The sequence below is a fragment of the Microchirus variegatus genome (assembly GCF_963457635.1).
Source record: "Microchirus variegatus genome assembly, chromosome: 5".
Taxonomy (NCBI): domain Eukaryota; kingdom Metazoa; phylum Chordata; class Actinopteri; order Pleuronectiformes; family Soleidae; genus Microchirus; species Microchirus variegatus.
This window is the reverse complement of record NC_139806.1, coordinates 20239372-20261856: the sequence shown is the minus strand read 5'-3', so window position 1 is coordinate 20261856 and position 22485 is coordinate 20239372. Positions and strand designations below refer to the sequence as shown.

Sequence of the window (22485 nt, the reverse complement as noted above, 5' to 3'; positions counted from 1 at the left end):
TCTGCATGGAGTGTGCATGTTCTCCTTGTGTGTGTGGGTTTTCTCCGGGTTCCCCATTGCACTGGAGCCTTATTTATGTCTCTGATGTATAATTACAGTAAGTGGCTATCACAGCTCCAATGACAGTTGGATAGAAATTGTTTTTCATTCTATTTATCCTGGATTTGATGGCCCTGTGCTGCCTGCCTGAAAGTAGTGGCTCAAACAGCGAATGACCAGGATGGAGTGACTCCTTTAGGATGATGTTGGCTCTCCTGAGGCAGTGAGAACCGTGGATGGCCTCCAGTGTGGTTAGGGGGCAACTGGTGAGCTTCTCAGCCATTTTGGTGACCCTCTGGAGCTCTTTCCTGTGAGCCATCTTGCAGCTGGAAAACCACGCACAGAGGCACTAGGTGAGGATGCTCTCCATGGTGGAGTGGTAGAGGGACACAAGCAGTCTCTGGTCAATGTTATTCCTTCTGAGGATTCTCAGAAAGTGGAGTATTTGCTGTGCTTTCCTGACCAACAGTGTGGTGTTCCTGTCCCAGGTCAGGTTCTCCTCAATGTGTGGAAGTCTGTGACCCTTTCCACACAGGTCCCACCAATGGAAATAGACTGAATGTATGTTTTGTTTTTCCTGAAATCCATGATTAGCAGATGTGTTCAGGAGCAGTTACACTGTTAGCTGCTCCACCTCATCCGAGTAAGCGGACTCATCTCCTCCTGTGATGCATCCCACCACTGTGGCATCATCCACATACTTAATGAAGGTGTAGCTGACATGGATGCTGGTACAGCAGCATCTTGTCAAAACAGTGACCTTCCATTAGGCAGTGCTCGTTTTCAGGTGATTTCACAAAGGCATTGGGGTAATGTCAGTCTAAAATGTAATATTTTGATGGAGCTCATGAAAAGAATGAGCCTCTGGGAAATAAAGTGGCTGCTCTCAACATATTCCTTCAACCTACAGTGAGTGTCTGACATGCTAGTTCACAGAAGTGGCTCACAGTGACACTTTTCATCAACTCCAGCCTGGGAGGTATTGTTTAAGAAATTACATTCCTTTTGATAAGGGAATATTTTCATGTCTTCCCTGGCAGAGCGCCGCACCTCATCAAAGAAAAACTAAGGAGACTTTTACAAAAACAACAAATTGCACATGGCTATGAAATTAGAAAGCACTCTGTAAATGAAACAACGCTTGATTTGCACTGCTAGCTATGCTTTCTAAACTACATCAAGTGATAATTTCATACACAAAATTACCTTTGTTTCTCCCACAGGGGGGAGCAGTCTCTGAGACATTTTTTTCCAGTGTTGTGTTTAATGAATGTGTTCCACAATTTTGTGGAAAGCATCCATTAAACACAACACACACACACACACACACACACACACACACACACACACACACACACACGTATATATATATATATATATATATATATAACGTATGTTATATTTAAAATGTATGCATTACAGCTTGGTGAAGAAGGAGCTGAGCCAAAAGGCGAAGCTCTCAATTTACCGGTCCATCTACGCTCCTATCCTCACCTATGGTCACAAGCTGTGGGTAGTGACCGAAAGAACGAGATCGCGGATACAAGCGGCCAAAATGGGTTTCCTCCGCAGGGTGTCTGGGTTCTCCCTAGTCTGGGCTCTCCCTAGTCTCTCCAGCGAGTCCTGCCTTCCCCGGGGCCTCCTCCCAGTGTGACGTGCCCGGGAACACCTCACCAGGGAGGCGTCCAGGAGCCACCTCATCTGGCTTCTGTCAATGCGGAGGAGCGAGCTTCTCACCCTATCTCTATTATGTCTCTCGGTTGGCCTGGGAACACCTCGGGATACCCCAGAGGAGCTGGACGAAGTGGCCGGGGAAAGGGAAGTCTAGAATTCTCTGCTTAAGCTACTACCCACGCGACCCGACCTTGGATAAGCGGTAGATGATGGATGGGTGGATGGATTACAGCTTTAATTATAATACAATTTAATTTCAGAAGGCGGTTGGATTCACTCCTGTTTCAACATATTTATCAAGTTTTATTATTTGCTTTTTCACCACCCTCGGTTTCTGGACACCAGGGGGTATTTTTGCATGACTTATTATGCAACTTTACCCATAAAATGTATAGTATCACAAGGGTTTATTATCTCATGTCTTTATGTCTGACTTTCTATAATCCCTGAGCTGTAGGGGATACATAAAACCAAAAACACTCTGCTAAATACCTCCTCTGGGCTACTGGCCAAAAAAGTTTTCTTTAAAAAAAACCTCCACACAGAATAAGTTTCAGGGATACACTGACAGGGATGCAATGTAACCTTTGGTTCTTAATGACATATTAGCTATTACTATACTTTATATTACTACTACTATAACTATTTTGTTGGCCACACGGTTGGTGTAGTGGTTCGCACTCTTGCTTTTGCAACAAGGATACACAGGTGTGTGACCTGGTCAGAACAAAGGCCTTTCTCCACAGAGTTTGCTTGTTCTCCTTGTGTTATCCAGTTTCCTCCCAAAGTCCAAAACATGCACTTTTTGGGAAACATGGAGATTAGGCATATTGGACACTCTAAATTCAGTGTGAGTGTGTATGGTTGTTTTTCTTTATGTGGCCTTGTGATGGACTGGTGAACCCGGCCTTTCGCCCTATGTCAGCTGGGATTGGCATCAGCGACCCACATGTAGAGGATAAAGGGGTAGAAGATGAATGAATGAATGAAGACCTGCTGCACGTGCCTGAATACCACTCCTGTTGCTCAGATCAGAGCCTGATTGCAAATAGCAATCTGTGTCGTCTACAAGCCTGATAGTGTGATAAGATTTATTTCAGCTCCAACGACAAAGGCTTTAGACTAAACTGCAGTTGCTTGTTTGTTGTTGGTGTTTCATATCAGTTGGCATTCACCACTGTTGCGTTAAGCCCAATTTATACTTCCGCGTAAAGTGCTCTGCGTAGGTTACGCAGAGCCTCTGCGTTGACGCAGAGACTGTCGAAGAGCCTCTGCGTCGTCTCCGACTGCACAAAATATTTTTTAAGTGTCCGTCACTCCGTCAAGGGACAACGGAGACGGCAAGAGCTGCGATTGGTCCTCAGGACAGGCTGAGCTAAGCTGCTCTGTGCCGGCTCACAGTGACACCCGAGCGTCCACAGAGGCGGAGCTGATCCACGCCGATAACGCCGCTGCCAAACTATAAATACGTCATATCTTAATACACACAGCACATGTTTAGACTCTAAATGGCCAATTTCTCGCCTCAAATGATCTTAAAACTGCGTTCCGTGACACAGAAAAGTGAGAAACGGCCACTGTTTCAACAACAACAGTCTTTCTCTCTCGACGCCATTGCTCACTGTAGCCAGAAGCACAACAACCTTGCGCAGCGACCCTTACTGATCGGGCGGGAAATTGCAGCGCGTATCCGTCACCACGACGCAGAAGTATAAAGGCTCGAGTCGCCTCCTTGGTTACGCAGTCGGAATAACGCATACGCAGTCGGAGAAGTATAATGTGGCCTTTACTGGCTTCCCCTTATCTTTCCTTTACCTCTACTTGCTCTTTAAGTGCATTTGACACATCTTTCCATATCTTCACATGAGTAGACCTGTAACTGATTTCAGAGTCCCATTGCATCAATAAGCCACAGTAGCAACAGTTATTTTAGATCACCTGTTTGAGCCCCACTTTACAAACACAACACTTGCATTGTCCTTACAGCAGAACATAAATAAATCCTAGGGAAATGCATATACCCAGACTCATGACGGTATGCACACACACACACAGCAGAAGAAGCAGCTGGGTACGTACACACAAATAAACACATAATTTTCAATGCATTGCTAAATACACTCCTGAAATTGCAAGAATTTACATGTTGCACTGTTCTGATCTTAAGAAGGTTCTAAGTAGTGCTTCAAAATGCAAAAAAGAAATGGCAGTGAGACAAGACAAATTTGAGTAAGCAATTTATTGCAGACAACCATTAAACTGAAATAGGCTGTTCATCAGCTGTTCATCATCAACAGTTTAAAACCACAGCCTTTAAAAGCCTAAATCTTCACAAAAATGTGGATTCAGTGCCGTTTTCTGTCAGGTATCCACACTGTCATCACCTCCTGATGGCAAAGGGAAAAAAGCTTTCTCTTTTTGAACGCAGTCGGATTGTTGAGCTGCATCAGCAAGGCCTCTCGCAGTGTTCATATTCATACCCCAAGTGTGAGAGAGTGAGTGTGTGTGCACCACAGGAGTTCCCCCAGGTGTCCAGGTCTATAGCAGCATAACTAAAAGATGGTCCGGGTTTCCCTGAGCCAGCTCTAACCATAAGCTTTATCAAAAAGGAAAGTTCTAAGTCTAACTTTCAATACAGAGAGAGTGTCCGTCTCCCGAACTGTCATTGGGAGCTGGTTCTACAGAAGAGGAGCCTGGTAACTGAAGGCCTCCCATTCTGCTCTTACATACTCTGGGAACCACAATGAAGCCTGAATTGTGGGACCTAAGTGATCTGTTAGGGTGATAAGGTAAAACTAGGTCTTTCAGGTATGAAGGGGCCTGACCATTGAGTGCTTTGTACGTGAGGAGGAGGATTTTACATTGAATTCTAAACTGTACAGGGAGCCAGTGTAGAGAAACTAGCACTGTAGTTATATGGTCTCTCTGTCTCGTTCCTGTCAGAACTCATGCTGCAGCATTTTGAATTAACTGAAGGTTTCAAACAGACTTGTTGGAACATCCTGATAATAAAGCATTACAGTAATCTAGTCTAGATGTGACAAAAGCATGAATTAGTTTTTCAGCATCCTTTAAGGACAGAATGTTTCTAATTTTCATAATGTTCTGCAGGTGGAAGAAGGCTGTTCTGGTAAATAGTTTTATGTGTGAATCAAATGACATGTCCTGGTCAAAAACAACTCCAAGATTCCACATAGTGGAACTGGAAGCCATGGTGATGCCATCTAAAGTGACAATGTTGTCAGAGAGTTTTTCTCTCAGGTGTTTAGGGTATAATGACTTCAGTTGTTTTTTAGTTTAAAAGTAGAACGTTCAGGTCATTCAGGACTTAATGTCTCTGAGACATTCCTGGAGTTAAACAACCTGATTTATTTCATCTGGACTCATTAATAAATATAACTGTGTGTCATCTGCATAACAATGAAAGTGTGCCTTGTGCTTTCTAATAATGTTCCCTAAAGGAAGCATATATAAAGTAAAACGTATAGGCCCAAGCATGGAGCCCTGTGGAACTCCAGAATTAACTTTTGTTTGAAATGAGTCATTATCATTAACATGAACAAACTGGAATCTATCAGATAAGTACGATTTAAACCAACAGAGGGCAGTACCTGTGATCCCAAGGGTCTGCTCAAGTCTCTGCAATAGGATGTCATGATCAATTGGGGGTCAAATGCAGCACTAAGATCTAACAGGACAAGTAAAGAGACTAAACCATTATCGGAGGCCAAGAGAAGGTCGTTACTAACTTTAACTAGTGCTAGTACATGATTGATTGGCAACTGCCTTTTCTAAAATTTTAGAAACGAAGGGAAAATTAGATATAGGTCTGTAATTAGCCAAAACATCTGGGTCAAGGGTCACTTTTTTAAGGAGGGGTTTAACTACTGCCACTTTAAAAGTTTGTGACACATATCCAGTTAATAAGGATAGATTAATTCGATTTAATATAGCGCTATTAATTAAAGGACAAATATCTTTAAACAGTTTAGTGGGGTTGGGATCTAACTGACAGGTGTATTTAGTAACAGAATGTATCCATACTCTCAATGATAGAACACACACAACCAGCACTACTGGTGCAAATTATCTACATTGCAACAGCAGTACAAACATCTCAGTGTGAGCGCAGCCCTCTGTAATGATAAGCTTTGGCAAACATTGTGGGATTCCCATTTACTCACGATAATGCATGGACAGTTCCCTGCTTGTGATAATGCACCACAGTGCCACAGAGGCAGATTTACAAAGATACAGCTGACAACGGTGCTTTGAGTTAAGCAAATCACTTGTAGTACAGTTGCCAGCAAGGTCATTTACAGTGTTTTAGCAGAAAATACTTTTTGAACTGTGCGGCGAACTGGAGAGAGCACTGCACCACTCAGCTCAATTAGAGTGGAGTGGTCAAAGGTTTTCCACCAAGAAGCATGTGTCCACCATGATTTCCAAGCGTTTTATGGCACAGTGACTCAGAGGGACAGGCTGCTCCTGGCAGCAGCAGGACAAAAACTGACGAGTCAACCGCTCATGTCGTCAGCCAAATGAACTGGGACACAATGAGCGGGGCTTATCATGTGTGCCACCTGAGCAGAGCCCAGTATGTGACTGCTGAGCTGCACTGTCAAATGGCATATAAGTCTGAAGTCACCTTACTTCGCTGTGCCATGGTGCAGGAGGATATTTATTCAGCAGCTGTCATTTCTCTGAGTGCAGCAAGTAGCTCATACTATACCCTGCAGTTATGCAAAGCATTTCAGGCTGACTCATGAGATCATTTTGTCCTGTGGGGAGTCATGCTAGTGCTTCATCAAATCCTGTCCTCCATGACATGTAATGTGCGGTGTCTTTGTGTATTCTTCACAATATGTTATCACTGTAAGTGACCTTTTGTTGTATTTAGCTGATGGGTTTATTTTGTTGTGTCTCATTTATTGAATTGCTTTGAATCTAGAGGGTACGTTGGGTGCCACAAGGTGCAATTTGTGTCCCACCCCCTCCTGTTGTCTGTCGAGTAAGTTCCTTCCTGCTCTGCCCTTGCTCTGAGCCACTCCTCCATGATCTTCTGACACATCGCCAGCCTGCCGATTCTCTCCTTTGTTGTTGGGCTCAGCCAAAAAATAAAGTGAAGAACAGCTCACTTGCAGACATTATATTTCACAGAACAGGGGTGGGGAGCCATTTCAATTTGTATAACACCTCCTTTGGCGAGACACTGTCAGATGTCTTACCTGCAGCTGATTTCATCAATAGAACCTTGAATTCTCATCTGTGGTAGTGACATGCATGGCCTGTAAAGACAGTAATCCTTCATTCTCATGTACAAACCTGGCTTATTAATTTGTGTGTATTGTGTCACTTTTCTCTTTTTAAACCAAAACCTGTAAGTTCCCCGCAGCTACCTCTAGTGTATTCTTGTCACTATTTTGTACTTTGTAAATAATCTCTTCCAGACAAACTGACAATCCTGATAATTTTACAGATATTTTTGTATTCCAGGCCAAATCAATTTGTCTTATATTTGACCCAGAAGCTGGCAGTTCTCCACCTAAGCCTAACAAAAAGGTCAGTTAGACTCAAAGTATAAATTGATTTCTTTTGAAATGCTTTCATCATGTTAGTGGCAACATAACTGACACAAACTAACAAGAAGCACAAGTGGGTAATTTGATTGGTAACCATATTGAAAGCCTCTAAAAACGCAAATAAAGAGCAGTGATACTCACAAGTAACATTTTATCTCTCTCTGTATTTGATCGGTTATTCCCAGAGAGAAGCCATTTGCTTTTTATAGGAAACCTGAATTTACATTTATAAATATAACCCTGAGTCACTGTGCATCAGTTCAGAATCATCACAAGGAAACCCACATAAAATCAATTACAAACTGTGGTTGAGTTGAGTCTATGTGGGATTTGGTTTAAATGCCCTGAGGTTTCAGGATGCTCAGGCTCCTCCAGGATCTGAGGTTCAAGCTCTGGTGAATGATCTATTACGATCGCAGTAAACAAAGAGTATAGATTACTGTGAAGCATCGAGAGCACTTCATGTATCATGAAATGTCTCATAGGCAAAAGAATGCATGATATAATTTCCTACAAGTCTATACTAAACTGAAACCACAGTGATGTAGATCACACAATAGGTTAATCAAACACATTATTCATTTTCAGTTCAGTTCAGAGGAGCACAATTTTTGAGTTTTAAAATAGGCTCACATAATTCCCCAGAGAGTATGGATTAATCAGAACAATATTCACCATTACTTAGTTTAAGTATCTAAGCCTTAGACAGGAGAATGATGAATTAATTGCAACTAATCCAGAACTCCCAAATCTTCTAACCTCTCTGGACCTTTTACATGCAAAGCAGGGAAAGTCACTTCAAATTTTGAATGTACCCGAACAAAGGATGAACACAGACCTCAAACAGACCGAGCTGAAACAGAGCTGAAATTCCGACTTATTTGTCAAAGGTTTCAATCTATGGTGCAGGAGATATCACTTTTATTTTATTTCAGTCATGAACACTCTCGACATAATAAAACGAGAAAAATATAAATTGATTGCAATAAATGCAAATGAAGAGAGAGTTCCGTGCAGGAAAGCCCTGTACAAGCAAGACCACGGGAACCATTTTAAACTTTTGAGCCTGTTAAGACTCGCATCTAGAAAGGAGGAGGCTGAGGTGGTGGCAGCAAATCTTTGGTGCGGCACTAAGTTAGTGAGGGAGGAGTGTTATTTAAGTGGCCCAGCTTTGTGTGGAAGTGGCAGCTGATTACATCTGAGGTGTATGACTACAGTGTCCTGCATGAACTAATGCAAGGCCTTATTAAACAGCTATCAGCTGTTCATTACCTCGTCTCAGTACAGCAAGACACATTCAGATCTTTTTCTGTCTAAGTTCATTAATGCTGCTTTTACGGCCGCCACCCACCTTGTCATCGCCACTTAATCCTCACAGATTAATCAGCGTCATTAATCTTACCCCTCATCAGCCTCAGCAAGTCATCAACTGCCATTTCCACCAATATCTGGACTCATGAGGGATTTAACTAGCTGTTGCTCAGGGCAAAGTCTCTTGATTATAATATTCCCCCATTGAGTCGAAGCATTTATCATCACATAATAATCTGTTTAATCTTTAATCAGCAATACGGGCGAACCAATCATGTTAATTGTTGCTGGGACATTTGGACCAGAAAAGTAGGATTTTTTGCTTCTTGTATATAAACAGTATGCAAAAAAGTTAAGAGTCATGAAAATGTATTTTTCTTGCTCCATGACTCATTTCCATTTGACTACATACAAATAATAATGGTTCTCCCTACCACAGTAATTTTCGTGTGGTCAATTAGACAAATCACAATCAGTAAGGATTACAACAGGCCTCGCTCATGTCACGAGAAACACTGAAAGCAGCGGTGTCGTACAGAGTGGGTGCTGTGAGGGAATGCATTAACTTTTTGGTGTGCTATTAATAGTGTGTGTGTGTGTGTGGGGGGGGGGGGGGGGGCAATTATAGCCATTGTGCATCACAGTCAACATTCAGATGCTGGACTCTGATCTGTCTGTACATAATGTGAAAGCACAGAGTGGTAAAATGAAACAGAGTGCTACATGTGGAGGCTTGTGAAAAGGTCATGTCTTTGAATTTATCTGGTAAACAGCCAGACTTGGGCTCCTCAGCGTCTTGAGGAGACGCGTGTCAAATAAAGTTACTGGTGTGTAATTGTCATACTTGGAGGTCCAGGTTGTAAGATTAACCCTTTATCGGACAGTCGTTGAAACTGACTTGAAAATTCACACTTTCAACCCTATAGTGTCATTGCAGGGCACAGCAATACTTTTTTTTTACGTTTGTGACATCTTTAAAAATATAAAATTTTCATGTAGAAAATATCAATGACATCAATGAAGTTACAATATATGGTTCTTTGCCTGTCTTGTATTGAACAATTTCTAAAAGAAAAACATTTATATTCAGTGTTAGGGTTGAGGAACCCTAACCCTGTGACTCTGTTACTTTAACCCCTAACCCCGCTGCTGATTGGTCCGACAGCATGACCTCACTATCTGTGACACGGCTAATCTTCGCTGATTGGCTGAGTGTTATAGGTCAGATCAGAAAAGTAACTTCATTAATGACAAAATCAGACTCAAACAGCCATATTGACTGTGTGTATCTATTCCTTCTAGTTGTTTTTCATTCTACTGTACTGTAAAGTAGTTCTGATGCGTCACATGATAAAACTCTCAAATCAATCTCTTCACAAAGCTCTACTTGCATTCAAGTGGACATGGCAGTGAACTGTTAGAGAGGATAGTCGCTCTATGTGGTTTGTAGTTGTTGATTATTGTTGATATACTCGAGTAAAAAATTCAATGTGGTCGTAATGATTTTCACATTTTAAATCACAAATGGGCCCATTGAGTTAAAGGTGAACACACTCTATTTTGAGAACTCTCATTCTTTAGCCACTGAAGTTTAAAATCCATCCTTGCTGGAAAAACAAACAAAATAAAAAAGAGGCGCAGGTGTGACATTGCAAGTTAAGGCAGTCACACTGCATTCTAGCAGAATATAATTTGTTAAAGGCACCTGCCCTTATCTAAAAATAGTCCCATTGCTTAAAAAACCTATTGCACTGTGAATCACATCATGTTAGGTGTTAACTATGCTCTATGTCTACATGGACACAAGTAATTGGAATAAAAATATGCAGTGTATACAAAACCATTTTGAAAACTCTGATCAAATACAACCCATTCATTGGCTGGTAGATGCTGAGCGTCACTCAGATTGGTGTTCATATAAACAGTTGATCTGATCATGACTTCCTGGTTTGGTGCTATCACGTGTCTGATCCACGTTAACATTGGACTGATGATTTGTTAGGGTTAAGGTGTATTTGTGTTCCAAAAAAGAATGAAAGTCGCAGATATGGAAGTGGAAGAAAAGGAGAATTGCACACGACACACACAAGTGCGGAAGTGAAGCTTCTAGAAACACAACACAACACTGTGCATACTGCATGTGTACGCACACCACGCGCAACCACATGCCTCCACATAAATAATGGAACTGTAAATTCCACACAGAACAAATCATTTTGGAATGAAGAAATGTTTTCACTTGTAAACATGGCTATTGACTTCACCTGTATAAAATACTATTTTTATATATCATGACTGGTCCTTAGCCCCTGCTACCAATCAACAACAGACAAGTACAGACAGAAAATCCAGGTCTTCATATCTGACACATTCTGTTGATTTTGACACTTCTGTGACTGCTGTTGTTGTCCAACTCTTTTTTACCAGACTTGTTCAGTCCTTTTGTATGTGATGAGGGATGCTCCTGAATACAGCACTGAGTCAGGCTCCTCCCACTTGATTATTGACGATATTTCATGCACCTGTGCAATGTGTTTCTTTAACTTATGGTCTTTTGCCGGAGATGTATGGATATGCAGTAGTTTTAGCTGTTTTGTCAAGAAGTCTCCTTGCTTTGAACATTTTATCTCCCCTTTAACCTTTTGTGCCCATGTGTTTTCTGTTTAGTTGTGATGGCGAGATGAAGCTTCCTGAGGCCTTCTAACTGTATTAACTGTAAGTGATACTCTCAAAAGCTGTCTTGCCACAGTTTGTGCATGGGGATAATGACTGCCAGGGAGAAATAAACTCATTTATTCATTTAAATAATATACATTTTTCTCTTGTGAGAACACAATAATAACCCATTTAGATTATGTGTTTTTGTCATCCCTTGTTTGTAAGTGTTGTGCATGTAAGCGTTTCTTGGCTGATCCATTCTAATTGATGTGCTTTGGTTGTAGTGCACATAGCTCAGTGGACCTCCGGCTTTATGTCAATATTTGAAAAAGTCATATTATGTCAAGGGGACAATTATGTTTTCAAACTGTGGCAGTGTTAACACGGAAGAGGAAAGTGGAGGTGCTTGTGCAGATGTTGGGGAAACTTGTGTTAAGTGGTGTTTAAGTGATTCCTCTTTTTGGAAATGACTTCTCCATCTTTGGTAAAAACCCCACAGCATGTTGGTAGAGGTTTGGTAACACCAAGTGAACTGCTACACACAGCAAAGCTTCTGACCTCATCTTTGACTTCACTGACCATGAACAATACAAGCCTTGATACACACTTCATTAAATACTTATACTCGAAGCATCGGTACAGTACGTCCCATCACTACTGTTTAGTTGAGCGTCGCCTTCCAGCAAGGCAACTGACTTCCCCACATTTTGTGTGTGTGTGAAGGGTCTGGGACACTTTGTGTGGTGTTCAATGTCATGATGTTTGCTATGCAGTATTTTGGTAGTCGTTTGTTTCCCTGCAAGTGACCAAACCTTGTTAAAAACTACTGTTAATGTTTAAAGCTCACATAGAGTCTACTTACATACATGAACTTGTTTTTATGGTCAAAAACCTACCAGTTGCTGTAAACGAGCCGATAGAAATATGTCCTTATTGAAGCTCTCGTCAGCCGCGCTGTTTCAGGCAGAAATCCCAACTTCCTAACTGCCTTGTGATTGGCCAGTACCCAGAAGTGACATAATCAGCACACTCAGAAGCGCAGCTCCCCCTTCCGGAACGGTGGATGCACTGCTACTCATTATCAAAACATTGTTTTAACAATGTTTAAAAAATAGCTTCTTCACGACTCCCCGCCGCAGTCCCTTTTATGACTTTGACCCGGAGTCAGACCCAGAGTCAGAAGACACTGTCGCTCGTGAAACACCTCCAAAAAGGACGTTATTCTTCTTCTGCGGTTCAATGTACGCAACCGGATGTGCCCGGACTAGTGCCTGGAGCAGGACGATCTGCTTTTCAGGAGAACCGCTGTTTACGTAACCGGACTGGGTTTTTTTCAGAGATCTCGCTGAGCCCGAGATTACAATAAAACACAGCGTTCTCAGCAATGGCTGAACTGTTTGTTTCAAAACTTCAGGGCTTTGTAAACAAGGTAATGACGCAGATACACACTAAAAAACAGCGTTAATTGGAAATTCCGGTCTTGGTCCGCTTTAAGTAATATTTCCCTTAGTTGGTGTCCTGTTGCACCATCAGCAATTTCCTTTTCAGCTTCAGTCCAAACATGTATTTTTTTTTTAAGTTAAATTTAGTAATATTCTATTAAGTTTGAAAATGTGTCTTTCTGTGGTGGTTTGTTCTTGAACATTCAAAGTCCATTTAGGTTGCCTTGCCTTGCAGCATAGGCAGTACAGTAGTTGCAAATGCTGAGCAATGTTTCCAATGGGACATCTACAATTGGTCTCCCAACACAGGCCAGATTTCTCCAAGGCTGGAAATGGACCTAATGGACTTATCTTGACTTGTATTATGTTAGGTTATCAATAATGACAAATGATGTTATCTGCACCCCATCTTTGAGGATTGTGATGCCTTATACACTGTGGTGTAGATTAGGTGAGTCTACTAAATTGTTTACATTACCCCATATTTTACAACTCTGTGGCAGAGATTATTTTATTTAATGTATTTATTTTTTAAATCAGGCCAATATTGTAAAATGTAGGGGAGTACGGTACTTCCAAAAAAACATACTTAAGTAAAAGTAAAATTATACATATGAATTAAGTACACGTAGGCCACCAAAAACCTACTCAGTACAGTTACTGAGTAAATGTAATTCATTACTTTCCACCTCTGGGATTGAGCACAATTCCCTAAATGTACCTAATGTTGTAATCCCTTGACTGATCATGTGAATGCTGTTTACTTTCCAACAGATGCTAATTATCAGCACGTTTTAATATTATCAGTGTTAATGTCATTAATAACACTTTTTTTTACATATCTTCAGTTCATATTTATAGCCTATAACTTCCTTTCTGACTTTCCCATGTCAAGGCAGAAGACTTTCCCCCATAAACAAGCATGGCAGGTGTGAAATACTAGATTGACAAAGCCTATGGTCTTGTCAGTCCGGTTTGTCGGCTGTCACTCACACAGTGGTTGCTGCAGCCGATGGATGGATGAGCGGATGCGCATGTCTGATTGGCCAGACGCGCGCTCTCAGCAGGAGCGCTGGGCTCTCGACTTGTCGCTCAGATTCACAAGCGCAAGAACACCGCGGAGCCGAGCGCGCTGTGTCCATCTCCTCTCAGACTTGGAAAATAATCCTCTCATCATTGAACGCTCCAATCATGGACGCCACCATCTATCAGATCATTATTGGAGAGCTCGGGGACCTAAACTGCAGTTTGATTGATGCGCTTCGGGACACTTTTTTGGAAAACGCTTCATTATCTTTGGTCAGCGCTGATGGTAAGAAGAACTGAAATGTTTCCCTCATAAATCTCATACGACATTAAGATGTGTTTTATTCCTTCGTGGATAACCTAATATATGAAGTTTGGTGTTTACTTCATGTGTTTGAAAGGTTTATATTGTAATGCCACGACTGATGAGATTGGAACCTGCTGGCCACGGAGCAGCACAGGGAGCATTGTGGAGAGACCCTGTCCTGAGTACATCAACGGGGTGAAGTACAACACAACCAGTAAGACAATGAGCTATTATACATATGAATATGCCTTGTTATCCTTTGTTCCTATACCTGATCCTTTTTTTGGTAATGTTTTGTTCTGAAAAGCGTGTTGTAACAAATGCACTGGTGATTTCATATCAGGGTATAAATGTAAGGACCTATTTACTCACTTCAGTGAACATCAATATTATTACACCTCTTTTCACTGGAACAGCTGCGTCAAAATGAGCCCATGTGCTCACACAATGTGAAAATTGAAGTGCTGCTAAAATCACAGAGACCTCAGCTGCCTGTGATGTAATGTGATGTGATGTGATGTGATGTGATGGCTGGTTGTTGTTTGCTATAGTGAGTTGATAAGGTATAGAGAATTGGTGTTTTATAGCAGTTAAACTGTTGTATTACTCTTCTCCTTATTCATTTACCTGTTCTATTATTGTCATAATTATCCAAACTTGGTTGAACAATCTTTACTTTTTAAATGGCTCGTAATGAAACATTCAGTGATGTACAGGCGCTGTGGGCAATGCTCTCGGTAGTTGATTAGTTGGTTAATTTCTATCTTCAAAGATAATTCATCTGTCAATAGAACATATGAGTTTTAAAGTAAAGTTGCATATAATAATATAACTCCTATGATGTCCTCCTGCCCAGTCTAGCTTTACCGTAACCACACGTGTCGTCACTCCCAGCAGTTAGAAGTTACTGCTGTGTTCTGTAGTTCCCATTACTCCCGAATGATTTCAATAACTAAAAGATAACATAACTGTTTTATTTTGATGGTTTGAGAGAGACTGAGGGACTCAAAACCAACATCTGTGTCATTCCTCAGCCTTTTTTTTTAAAGTTGAGAAAATCACATCACAGCAACACCTTCATATTACATAACACCATGTGTTAATCATCAGGCTGATAATCTTGTTGTCACACTCTGAAATCTGAATAGCAGCATTCATTTTGCAAAGCGGTATCGGAAAAACAAAAAGAGAAACTGCTGTAAACTGAAAACCCTGCTTCAGGATGACTGTGTCTGTGAGTGCACTGGGGCTGTTATCTTTGTAATGGACTCAGGTGCAGAGTCATTATCAACTGACACACACACACACACTCACACATGCCGCCTGCCTAGTCACCTCTTACTGCATTGATTTACCCTTTGCTCTGATGCAGCCAAGTATTAGGCGAACATGTTTTGGTGTGAAAAGCAGAGTCATTTGTAATGACAGCTGATGTCCAAACCTTCCCATCATCTGTTGTCACACGTCTGGATCAATAATATATTTTTTGACGGGCAGGGGATATGACACGTGATGGGACTGCAGCAAATGAATCATTTGGTAAAATTGATCTGTAGCTGAGTAATAGGAGGCTTGCCACATTCATTTGTAGTAAAGCAATGGCATTATGCTGAAGGTTGTTTTTTTTAATGCATTTTTTAGTTGTATCTCTAAATGCCTTCTTCTTGATCGGTCATTAAGGAAGTCACACTATTAAAATAAAGAAAAGCAGTTCTGAGGTGGAATGTAGATGTTAAAGGATTATTTTGGTTCCCATTTTAATTACAGAAATCTCTCTTTCCAGCACATGAGAACACAGTGGCAATGCCATGAATTTGTCTCAACAGATGGTGTGGGATGGCGGGACTATCAAAAATATTAGCATTTCTTGATTTAATATTTTGACTTACAAATTATTTTTCATTATGGAATATAAGCGTGGTTCATAAAAAAACATGATCAATCCATCATAAGTATTTCAGACTTCTACACACCATTGTGGAAGTCAGCCCTGACTGAGAGAAAACAACCATTTTTTTTTTTTTTTGCCAATTTAGAGGCTTTTATTTATGCGTCCTGATTAGAAGGCCATGAAAATAGAAAAGCCTTCTAGTTGTTTGTCACAAAAAAGAGCCTTAGTTACAAATATCGAGATGGAAACTGCAGCTTTAATGAGAAATTGACTCAAGTGTGTATCCATCATTCCAAGTTTCAGTAAATCTAAACATGTATGTCTCATCTGCAAATAGAAAAGCACTCGGAGAGTGCAGACCTCCACCAAGGCAGCTCAGACCCCCCCCCCCCCCCACGGCTCATGCATCACTTGTTCCTGGTTCCATTGCTGACATTTCCTGAAAATTCATCCAAATCTGTCCGTGACTTTTGGAGTTATGTGGCTAACTGACCTGGTCACAATAACAACAACATTTTCAAAGAGTCATACCCTGAACTGTCCGTAGCAGAGAAACCACCACCTTGAATGTTGGATATTTCCATGTCAGCAAAGTATTAATTGGAATTTGACTGAACGAGACAGATAAAATGCATCTCCTCAGCCCGAGTTCTCTAACCAGCTGTTTGCTGCTGCTGAGGTTTTAACAGATAATTGCCTCTTTTTAAGCAAATACCTCCAGTATTACAACGTGTATTTTTCAGGGCCAAGGAAGTTCAACTGATTTCCCTTGCTTCTCGATCCACTCACAACACTTATATTTACCATTTGCCCCTTTTTCTTGATATTTAAGGAAAAAGAGTTGAAATGAAGGCTGACGGAATTCGATTTCACTGGAGGACAATGACACAGATAAATAGTGGAAATTAAAAAGCCTGCACTGTTGTTACTAAAAATGATAGATTCATTACAGATAGAAGTGGCAGAATTGTGAGTCCACTGAGTAAAATTATGGATGTAGTTTCAAGTGTGCTGTGTGGCAGACTAAGTGTGATTACTCACAAAGCAAAGAAGATAATTAATATCAGAGAGACCTCAATTATGGTGGCTTTGCATGTTCTGTGCTGGAATCTCAATGTACAAGACTATGCCTATTACTCCACACTGACATACTTCACAAATATATATAATATAATAATATATATAACTCTCGAATGCACTCAATATACAACTTCTCTCAATAACATAAACAATATCAGGAATGGTGGTTTGATAACGTCATCAAGCAACATGGAATCATTGCAATTTTTGTCCAGGGAGAACTCTGGTGACAGCAGACGGCAATGAGTAGTTGTGATCCATTAATAAACGCACACAATGTCATTAAATACTCATGTTTTGGGACGGTGACTCTGTGTTCTGAGCCCATTATGAGCACAGACAGATTCATATCCGACAGATGACCTGGAGCAATCTCTCGCCATCTCTGCAATACTTTACCAACGCTGACACGTGTTTTATTGCGATTACTGTCCAAATCTTTAGTAGAGCAGCTATAGGTGAACTGCCCTGATGTCTCCTCTCATAGATTCCCACAGATTCATAGATCCTACATTTACAACAACAATTAACAAAATAGACATATCTAAGATCTAAGAGAACATATAACTATTTAATCCTCATGATTCATTGTTACATGCTATATTTAATGTGCAGATGCCTTGCATAAAGCTACACAGCTCTATTTGGCTGACGCATGAAAGCAGGATTCTCTGGCAAAGTAGAATCACGTCTATATCAACTTTCTGTTGTCACCCATTTCTGGCATTTGAACTCCATATTTGTTTCTAAATAAAAATAATTAAAGCATTATTATTTTCTAAAGACTCACATGAGACTGACTCACATGAGAGACTGGAGAAAAACAACTGGTATTGTTAGATAATGCAGAACATTTCAGCACAGACTTAACCCTATAATGCCTGACCTTACAAATAATGGACAGTCAATTTTTTTATTATTTTTTTTTTATTTGAAGTCTTTATTTGGCCTTTTAATAAAATGTAAAAAAACCAACAACATCTGCAACTTTTTCAAACTACTAGCTTTTTTCAATCTCTCTTTCAAATCAATCAATCAAATTTTATTTGTATAGTCCACAGTTTACAAAACGTAGTTTGTCTCACTGGACTTCACAGGGTTGGTAACATCCTCTGTCCTTAGACCTTCGACAAGGGTAAGGAAAAACTACCAGGGAAAAAACCCTTATAACAGGGAAAAAAAGGTAGAAACCTTAGGGAGAACCACATGTGAGGGATCCCCTCCTTGGACGGACAGACGTGCAGTAGATTTTACCCAAAACATACAATACACAATTACGAAGAATAAAAAGTAAAAAGTCTTTAAATGCCAGGATCCATCTGAATCACTGGGTTTGTCGCAGCCTGTAGCAAAGGCTGTTGTGGTCAGAGACTTGGGGATGACGGAGTTCTCTTTCCTGACCTCATGTCATTCACTGGTGGAAGCAGAACTGTAAGAGATTAAAAATCAGTTAGAAATGTGCTACCCAGAGGTTGCGCTAGACTTTTTTGTTGTCTGTCATTTTGACTGACAGGGTCATAAAAATCCTGTCATAAGCTATTTTTACCGGTCACTTTAATTTTTAAAATGATAATAAATATTCAATTGCATTTAATTTTAATACATTTTTAATTAATATTCAGTCCAAAAAAGCTGAACAAATAATCCACACCGTGGATACACACATCAAGCAGAATATGAAGAATATGTAGCTTTTTCACTTTATCCCTCTTTTTTCACCTCTTTTATCAACATCGTTATTGGGCTTTTTAAAGAAACTTCTGACACTGAATTTTTTCTTCTTTTCTACTTTTCTTCTTCTACAAGAGCCAATTACTGTAATATGCTCTTCGCCACCAAGTGGTCAGGGGTGTGAATTGCAATCTGTCAAAATGACGGATGGCCCTCAGATTTTTACGTCGCCGTTTTAAAAAAACGGTCAATGACGGAAAATATTCGGTTAACGCGACCCCTGGTGCTACCTGTAGTTTTAAGGGCTACATGTCATGGGGGGACATCGGGTAAGTGGTGAGGGATTAGAAATCGAGGACGGGGTAGAGAAAGTGCGGCTCGTGCAAAGTCTGTGTGCTCATTCTCAGTGCATGATGGGAAATTCCCCCAGCAGTCTAAGCCTATGGCAGCATAAGTTAGACTATTCTAATCAGGACATACCTGATCTAGTTTTCAGTATAGGCTATGTTAAAGGCGGAGACAGAGTCAAACTGTCTGACTGAAAGTGGGAATTTCACAGGAGAGGAGCCTGGTAGCTAAATGTTCTACCACCGATTCTATTTTTTTTTTTTTTAGGAATAACCAGTAGACCTGAGTTCAGGGAGCGGAGCGGTCTATTGGGTTGATATAAAGTGACTAAATCACAAATATAAGACGGTGCTTGATTATTTAGGGCCTTGTATGCGAGTAGAAGTATTTTAAAATCTATTCTACTTTTCACTGGGAGCCAGTGTAGGGAAGCCAAGACAGGAGTTATATGATCACATCTTCTGGTTCCAGTCAGTATGCGTGCTGCTGCATTCAGGACAAGTTGAAGGCTTCTCAAGGACTTACTAGGACATCCTGACATTAAGGAGACAGTAATCCAGACTAGAGGTTATAAAGGATGGATTAGTTTCTCAGAGTCTTGTTGCGATATAATATTTCTAATTGTCTTAATGTTGGGAAGGTGGTAGAAGGCTGTTCTTCATATTTGATTAATGTGTTCATCTAGTGATAAATCCTGGTCAAACAGGACTCCTAGGTTCCTTACTGTAGTGCAAGGGACTGGGGTGTTACTGCCTAGGTTTATAGCTCCACTTGAAAGTGGTGCTCTTATGTATTTTGGCCCTAGGATCATGACCTCAGTTTTTTCTGTGTTAAGAATCAGAAGGTTCTGGGTTATCCATGTGTGTATGTTTATAAGACAATCCTGGAGTTTAATTGAGGGGTTTGGGTCGTCCTTTTCTTTGCGAGAACGCAGTTCCTGTCCTTGTTCAGGCAGAGGTGGACATTGCATTTTTTACAGAACACATGAAAAGTGAAAAGTGAGGAGTTGGACATCTAAAATATAGGTTGATCAATTGTGAGTCAAATTATTTCTTCTAAACATCACATTTCAATTTGTATTATGCACTATGGTAGACATAATGCATATTGCACCAAGAAGCAATGTACAATGACAAGTGAGGGATTTACCACTAAATTATACCTGTTGACATTTTCTGCACGTTTTTACAATAAAGTATCACATTCTATAAAACAAGGTTTTGGAATTGATAGCTCTCAGAAATGTATGTATGAAATATGATGGCATGAAGAATAGACTTTTTGTTAGTGGATTAGAGCCACAGTGGTGTATGATGTATGATGTATACATATTTGTGGTCCAACAGTTCATATCTGCAAACCTCACAGTCATATATGGACTACTAACCATCTAAAAGGATAAATGACCATTTGCCGTTGACATAATGAGGAACATTGATGGGTTAAAGGACAGAGAAGCCAGCTTGTTTTCATCAACAACTACGGTGGCATTTTGTCTCTCAGAGAATGGTTGAGGATTTGAGGTGTTGGTGAAAATAAGTGAGCTTTTTCCATCCTTTAGCCTTTAACTGTTCCTCATTATATCAACACTCCAGGACGTCTCCCGCCAGGGTTGCTGTTTCACCACGTTCCCAGACTTTATGTTAAGATAAAAATGTCTCCAGCAGATATGTATATAGGGGTGGTATCAATGCGGCATTTTTGGGTAATTACTTTTTCATATTCAGTTTCCTAGATTCACCATTTTTTGTTTGTGCCGTCGACCAATTATAATTTTTCCTTCCTGTCCTTGGGTGGTTGATCTTATTTCTGGCAGCTATTGTGAATGTACTTAATATTTGATGGTGCCTCCTGTATGGGTGTTATATGTTTATGTATGATATTCCACTGTTAAGTCCAGTTGACCTTTTATTATACACTGTGACACTCTGAGTCTGTATTTTTAAAAAAAATCATGAAATCAGTTTGTCCTTGTTTAATTTAAATGGTATTCAGTCTATCAAATGGACTAAATTGAAGTGGAGTACTACATTATTTAGTATAATATAGGGTTTTCAGAACTCTTAATTGCACAATTGATATGTTTAATCATAGGATGCTGCATGTTATTATATATATTACATGTTAATTACATATTATAAGTGACACTGGATCCTGAGGTGACACATAATGTGACCACACATCTGCAGCCACACATAAATGAAATGTAAACAACATTACAATAGAAGTATGCTCTAACATCTCGTATACAGCTATTGGACTTTAGAGAAGGCATTTATTTATAGCTACAGCATACTGCATCACAAAATAAAAACCTAATGGAAGATTTATATATGTTATATATTAGCTTTGGTCACATAGGGTCAAATCTATGGCACTAACAGTAGATTATTTTTCTTTTTTACCCGTTGGTATATCTCAGAGCTACACATTTATTGCACAGGCTTGAATATTAGAGAAGCATATGTGCCTGGCTGGCCACTGTTGCAATAAAAGGACAATCCTTTTTCCTTTATTCTCTTCTTTTTTAACACTGGTAGACGTAAATGCATTATCTGGCTTAGCAGTATAACTTTTTCGTAACACCTTAAAAACAACTGAAATTTTATCTCAGGAAAATGTTGCAGTTCTCAATGTGATTTTCCAGGCTTAACCTGGGTAAAGGGCTATAAATTCTTTTCCATCTCTTCAAACCTATATAAATATTAATGTGTGCACGGAGTGGCTTAAGAGGTTTATGCATTTTTAAATCTTCCTGTGACCCTTTTCCATATATTTATTCACTTCTCCGGTTTACATGAAATGCTCATCACCACAGTTGGAACAGAGTTATTTAGTGTGGTTCACAGTCAATCTTTGTCTCTTCTTTATTACAATCATGTCTTGTATTTTCTGTAACGCCTCGGGTAGGACAAGATGTTCAGAGCAGTAGATGAATGTGGAGAATCAGTTTTGCAAACGCAAGCCTTGGCGACCTTAATGGGTTCTCTGTAAATGTAATCATTCAGTTAATCGCGCCTCGTCTTCGATAAACTCTCCTCACCTCTTTTGGTACACAGTCACTGTTGCAAAGGACACATCCTCTTTGCACGCTGGCTTACACTTCTCAAAGTCAGGATTACTTTTTTTCCACAACAGAGGGTATTGATTCTCTTATCAGGATTAATAAAGTCTGAGGCATATCGGTGCTGCGATTTATATCAGGTGCAGGGAGGAGAGCAGAGGGTAGCTGCTGCAGGGTTGCATATTGGGGATGTTGCTTTGACACTTAATTTCAAATCTGAGATGAGCAACAGAAACAGGCATGAAAAAGAACAACAAAGTGGATTGTGAGTCTTTTTAAGAAGATGTGTGCATCTTGGGTTTTTGATTATGTGTGAGGGGAAAACACCTGCATAAAGATCTTTTCCCTGAGCAAACAACTTTTTTTTTAGAAATTGTACGGTGTATTAGAAA

At 40.2% G+C, this 22485-nt stretch overlaps 1 protein-coding gene across 1 annotated transcript in view; it reads left to right on the top strand.

The window, feature by feature from the left end:
* Window positions 1–13897: 13897 nt before the first annotated feature.
* The window catches only part of LOC310927718 (corticotropin-releasing factor receptor 2), a gene marked incomplete at both ends in the record, with an annotated part of 40571 nt that continues 31983 nt past the window's right edge, over window positions 13898–22485 (top strand). Inside the window, 2 exons of the mRNA XM_083890094.1 lie at window positions 13898–14018; window positions 14134–14253. Of these exons, the coding sequence (XP_083746220.1) occupies window positions 13898–14018; window positions 14134–14253 (241 nt within the window). The remainder of the gene's footprint in view (window positions 14019–14133; window positions 14254–22485) is intronic.